The 6,322-nt window shown below is 39.7% G+C and overlaps 1 protein-coding gene across 1 annotated transcript; it reads right to left on the bottom strand.

Moving 5' to 3' along the window:
* Nucleotides 1-2,201: 2,201 nt before the first annotated feature.
* Nucleotides 2,202-5,062, bottom strand: LOC115389805 (ependymin-2-like). Its single transcript, XM_030093379.1, has 6 exons — nucleotides 4,987-5,062; nucleotides 4,702-4,736; nucleotides 4,475-4,603; nucleotides 3,114-3,297; nucleotides 2,894-2,981; nucleotides 2,202-2,352 (listed from the first exon to the last, which is right to left on the bottom strand). The coding sequence occupies exons 1-6, from the start codon at nucleotides 5,060-5,062 to the stop codon at nucleotides 2,202-2,204; spliced, it is 663 nt and encodes a 220-aa protein (XP_029949239.1).
* Between the last annotated feature and the right edge of the window lie 1,260 nt (nucleotides 5,063-6,322).

The raw sequence follows: 6,322 nt of genomic DNA, 5'->3' as shown, positions 1-6,322 counted from the left end.
CAAATCTGCAAACTCATCCTCCCACTTCAGCATTCGGGCTCGGCTGAATGCTGTAACAGTAACAAAGTAGATCTGATTCCAGCAGGAAGTTTACATTCAGAACGGCCTCATTTCCGCGTCTCAGTCGCAACAAGCTTCCAGAAGCATCAGACTGTTAATTTGAGAGACGAGCAAGGCTGTTAATGCTGCTGATGCTTCCAGAGCAGGCGCTCGTCTCTGTAATCACACAGGACACACGTCTAATTTCAGACTGGGGGGGTTAGGTGAAGAACCTGACGTTAACTATTAGAGGATGACTGGGGAGTCCCCGAGGTGAATCTACTGTGAAACACATCTAATGATAAAAGAAATTACTATTGTGATTGGTTAGGCAACCATCGCAGGAGGATGACACTGTTACTCCAGTGATTTCCAAAAGATTAAGAAAAGAAAAAGGAAAAGAAAAAGGAAAAAAAAATAAATTCATTTCTGATATGTTATATGCCTCCATATCACATTGGTGTGAATTTCTGTGCTGTGGCTTGAGTGTTAGTCATATACAATGTTAAAGAAGCAGCTTGACCTTGACATGCATTTTTAGAGTTCATAATGAAGCAAGAACGCCTGTTCTGCAGCTCTGGCAGAGTATAAAAAGCTGAACGATGGATGACACAGTACAACACAGGTAAAAAAGTTGAGCCACTGAAATAATTCAGTGTCATAAAAGCAGTTATAAATCAATTATTTAATATAAGTGATGTGAAAATCTACTATGGCTGCTGTATCAATACATACTGTACAAGTATAAGTTGGAAGATTTGCACTTAATAACGTTAAGGAATACTTCCAACTTCATCATAATGGGTCATAATTGCTGGTTTTGCTCCACAAACAGTGGCAGTATCAGTGGTCATAAAGTGTCACCCCGGAGGGAATCAAATCATCCAGATTTACAGGCTCAATTAAACCTAAAACCTGAATTCAACTGAGCAAAATGCAAAAATGAAAGCAGAGTCTGCAGAGCTAGAGAGCAATGCTGCCTCCATCTGCTGTAAAACAGGAAGCACTACAGATTCTGCTGTCCTAAAGGCTCTCTCGAAGCTGCCTCAGCTAAATCATGGCCTGTTTTCATTCACCATTGTCCTTTAATAACATGCATGAAAGATCTTCACAATAAAACCTGCAACATTACATTGAAACTGAGCAGATGAACGATCCATGCTGCATCCATGTTTTATTTTATTACTGCTATCATATTAACTCACACACTCAAGTGTTGAACAACTATTTGTATTTTTTGGGAGTTTTATTTCAATTTCAGCACCAAATTAAGGTTCACTCCTGTGAAAGTGTTATTTACTACGGTAATTTAGGATAGTGCAAATATTGTGTCACTAATATATGGGAGTATCTCTAGTTCAAGTTTGTTTCTTTGTTGAAATCAACTGGTGACTATTCACACATTTTCTACAGCAGGTATTTAACTTATCTAAGATTAATTACCGTCTGATGATTTAAAAATCATTTACTCCCACTAGAAATGTAAATTTCTGAATAGTTTCTCAGATATGTATTCGTTGCTCTTACAAACAAGCATCAAACTCCAACAAAGACAAGTACTGTTCACTGCTTTCAGTTCGTTTAGTTGAATACAGCCACAGACAGATATATACACTCACCGGCCACTTTATTAGGTACACCTTGCTAGTCGGCTTGGACCTCTTTTGCCTTCAGAACGGCCCTAATCCTTCATGGCATAGATTCAACAAGGCACTGGAAACATTCCTGATGCTCGGTTTGAACTGCAGCAGATCATCCTGACCATGTCTACATGCCTAAATGCATTGAGTTGCTGCCATGTGATTGGCTGATTTGAAATTTGCGTTAACGAGCAGTTGGACAGGTGTGCCTAATAAAGATGACTGGTGAGTGTGTACTGTTATTAGATGGTCACCTACTCAACACTATTGATAAAGCACCTTTAAACCAAGCACCGCTACGACAACGTGCCGTACATATAGAGATAAAAGCCATACCTACTATACAAAACACCTGCAATCACAGTTTGATTCATGTTGAGCAGATAATGATGATATGCAGACTTTTTTGGAAAACACCTTAATCTTGACTGACTAAACACTTCATGATGACCGCTTTATTATTTAGGACATATTCAGCTCTGCAGACGTTGTGTCTGTCACAATCTTGGCGGCTCCAGATGTTCAGTCGCTTCTCGCCGTCTGCCTGGCCAAAGACGCCAAAGCAGAGAAGAAGGTATCTGGTTTCCCTGATTTCTCCATTTGAGCAAAGGCACAGATGGGAGGAATCTGCAGGTCGTTAGGGTTAAAGATGCCGATCACCCAGTTGTAGGTGCTGGAAAACGAGCAAAAAGAATTGATTTGCTTTTCAAGAAAAATCAATACAGATGCCTACAAAACGAACAAACAAAAAGAGAAGCAGACTTAAATTATACTCTTTCAGCCAGAGTTGGATTTGGGGACAAATATGTTTCTGAATGATGTTTTTATCTCCAGCAGCCGATCGCCCACCTGTGGCATGACGAATCTCGAGTTTTGGTATTTAACAATTGATTTTCAGGCGATTAAATCAAATCTTCAAATTCATTTTCACTGTTTGATTTGAGGGAGCTGCGAATACTTCCACGCTGTCGGTGTGGGAGCCGTGACTCTTGATATTAGTTGCAGATCAAGCGAAACTCTCTCTGATCTCGGTGACATCTGAATCATTATTTGGAGATGGAAAAACTAAACTGTCCTCAAGGTTTTTTTTTTTCTTTTCTTCAATTTAAACTTTTTCAAAAATCTGATATGACTGTAATGTTGTTCGGTTTCTTGTTTGGCTATACTGTACATGCTGATGGTGCTCTCACGGTGATACCAGGGTTAGACTTTACCTGAGGAAGGTGAACCCGAATTCTGGACCAAAAGCAGCGTAAGTGATGGGGATGCAGCCAATCTCAGAAAAGTTGGTGAAGTAGGTGCCTAACAAGAAACACACAACAGCAGAAACAGTAGAAAGAATTACTGCTGACTCCATCCTGATCATGGAATTTGAAACAGCATTTCTCATCACAGCACAGTGAGGATGAGGATGGTGTTGATCCTCAGTCTTACCGTTTCCTGGAAGTTCTCCCTGCCAGCTGCTGACGAGCACTCCCATCCCGGAAGAGGAGCTGGAGCCCAGGATCACCTGACCCGTTGGCTTCGCTTCAGGGTCCACTTGCAGGGGACTGAAGCCAGAGTCCAGCTTCTTCTTTCGGCAACTGAATTTCTTCCAGTCGATCTCGAAATAAACTTCCTAAAAATGTCAATGAGAAAGAAGAAAGCTCAAATTTCAGTGTATCTATGTCTGTTCAAAGTCTGAAGAAACCGTTTCTGAAACATCTTTTTCCCCTCCGATATGATTGTTGATATGAATACTGCATGTGGGACATGACCATGACGTAGAGGTATCACTGTATAGAGACCATGCAAGCAGATATAAATATTAGGCCTGTCAATCGATTAACATATTCAATCACGATTATTCGCATAATTGTCCATAGTTAACTTTCCTCATCCAACCTGTTGTAACCACACACATCATGTACCGAGACACTGCATTCACACTGCTGTGGATTAGAGCGACGTGCATATGTGGCGGCCATCTTGTGGAGGGGCCACTGGCTGCCATGCACAACGTATTATGCCTGATTTTTCTAATCTGCTGCTTCTTCTTCTTTTGTTTTGGCAGATCACAAATAAGTTAGTGGCGTCAACAGGATCTTCAATTAACTCATTATTACCGCACTAATTTTGGCAGCCCTAATAAATAGTGTATATATAAAAGAACGTTTTATAATGATTAATGCAGCTTTACAAGCAGGAAAGATAAGTTTATTTTAAATTTTAGTTGAACAATGTGTTATATCTGATACCATGGTTTTCTTTTGGAATCACAGCAGATCAGAGCAAACAATTCAGAGACAGTCTGTTCTGAACTGGTCTACAACCTGGTTCTTGAATGTAAAATCAGTTTTATTGAAATTTTTAATTGTAACATTATGCTCATGGTTATAGTTATATAGTTAGCTAGAAAAAATGGTTGTGTTCAATTTAAACACTGTAGTTTAAAATTAAAAAAAAAATATTGTAGTAGTTGGTTTAGTAAGAAATTTGTTTTCTCTCTATTAGAAGAAAAAGAAGTGTAATTCCAAACCTAGTCTTCCAAGTTAAATAACAAAGCCTTCGAGCCTACCGTCCAGTATTTACTAAAAAAAAATTTACTTAAAAAATACCAAATCTGTTTTCTGCAGCCGCCACTTTTCACTGCTGTTGATCACTTGACTCATCAAAAACCGACTGATATGGAAGAACAGGCTGTAAATACTGAAGTAACAGGGAGAAGCAGGAAAGACACTCAGGTAAGCTGCAAAACAATGTGTAATAACTTTTCACCAAAGATTATTTTGGCATTTCAATAGAACCAACAATACCTCATGGAAGAGCAGCAGCTGTTCCAGAGAAAAGGTCCCATTGCCGGCAAATCCCTCAGTTTTAACCCTGACCTTCTGTCCATAAGCGTCATAAATAAGCGTGCCAGCTAAGGATTGTCCATCGGCGACCTGAAAGGGAACAAAAAACAAAAAACAAAAGTAAGATATGAAAAAGAAGAAGTTTTAAACAGGAATTGAATTGACAGGGACTCCTCCAGGAAGCTCACCAAGGAGATTCCTCCAGTCAACAAAGGCGGAGAGGCTGAAAAGAAAAAAGATTCAGAAATGATGAGATATATTTATTTATTGCCCATTTTGTTAAAAAAAACAAAAAAAAAACATAATATTTTAAGGCAGTTTAATGTCCCAATCAATCTAATGCTGACATTACATTTAACCACTTAAATGATACGTAAAGTACATGTTTCCCTTTCTGATGAGCTCTCAGTCAACATTTAAAAACACATGACCTCAATAAGTAGAAGAGGGTTTTTGCCCCCCGACACACTCACCGCAGGGGTAGGGGTACCCGGCAGCGGCGGCTGCCAGCAGCAGGCTGAGGCAGGACAACACGCAGACAAACTTCATGGTGGGAAGCTTCAGGAGCTGAACATGAGGTCCAAATAAACACCTCCATATATACCTGCTCACAGCTGGCGGTGCGCACACACACACCGCCCGGTCCAGCCTATAATCTACTAATATGAACACACCACCCACATCAAGGAATGTCTGGCCATTTATCCGCAGCCGGTGTAATGATTGATACGATTAAGCACAAAATGATATTTCTGTGTTCGAGAACCAGGCTCAGCTGAATATTTACCGATTTTATATTTATCATTTTGTGTACATATTTAACAAGCATGCAATATTTCACATATATACAGAGTTTGTTTTTACTGCATTTCAACACATAATAAAAACAAAAACAAAAAAAAAAGCCTTGAGGCAAATTTGTCTAAAAAGCAACTTTTATCACGGTCACTGTTAGAAAACTTCCGACTATTGGTAACAACAGTAAAAATAATCGTGACGTTTCACTGCGTTGTTATGAAGCCAGCACAGAAATGATCCAGTTGTCGTTGTGTTTTTCATCATTCACATCTGGAGAGTCAGTAACAAAATACAAAGTTCAACTGAATGTTGAAGGAATTCTAACCCTTCAGCCAGGTAACCTGGCGTCGCGGCTCCAGGTGGAAGTAGTCCCACACTTCACAAGCCGCCTGCCTATTTCTCAAACTACCTTTCACTAAAATACAAACAAACGTGACACTGAATGTTGACTCTTCTGGCTTTCTTCATGACCCAGTGCTACAGCATGCATTTTAATATCAGTTGGTTGAATAAATATTTTAAAATACTGATGTTTGAAATGTGATGCAGAGAAAAGCCGCAGTTTGCAGGAAACTGAATGGAGGGTGAAATAATACCATTATGATAATCATAAAGAGTACAGATTTCAGGAAATTATCAAACACAGTGACTCTCAGGTTTTCTTATTGACCATTGCTGATTTATATTAATAACATTACAAACTAATACGATCTGATACATACATGTTTTTGTAACTCACTCAGAGTTTTCATTGTGCTGTAGCAAATCATCTTCTTCCCCTCCTCCTCCTCAACATGCTGCTGCCATCTCTCCTACATCCATGCTCAGACTGATCGCCCAGCCCATCCTCGTTTCTCTCACTTTCCAAATAAACTGTCCAACTCGAGCCGTCTGTGTGAGGCTCTCATTCTCCATCCTGTCCATTCTGCTCTCTCACAGCAGAAAGCTACACATTCTCATCTCTGCCACCTCCAGTTCAGCCTCCTGTCTCTAAACCATAAAACATAGTAG

This window comes from Salarias fasciatus, chromosome 6, assembly GCF_902148845.1.
Source record: "Salarias fasciatus chromosome 6, fSalaFa1.1, whole genome shotgun sequence".
NCBI lineage: Eukaryota > Metazoa > Chordata > Actinopteri > Blenniiformes > Blenniidae > Salarias > Salarias fasciatus.
The sequence above is the reverse complement of the archived record's forward strand: the minus strand, read 5'-3'. Positions and strand labels throughout refer to the sequence as shown.

Coding starts and splice junctions, on each gene's coding strand:
- LOC115389805 (XM_030093379.1), bottom strand. CDS start 5,062: ATGAAGTTTGTCTGCGTGTTGTCCTGCCTCAGCCTGCTGCTGGCAGCC. Junction 4,604..4,701: donor TGACTGGAGGAATCTCCTTG/GTGAGCTTCCTG, acceptor GTTCCCTTTCAG/GTCGCCGATGGACAATCCTT. Junction 2,353..2,893: donor TTCGGGTTCACCTTCCTCAG/GTAAAGTCTAAC, acceptor CTCGTTTTCCAG/CACCTACAACTGGGTGATCG.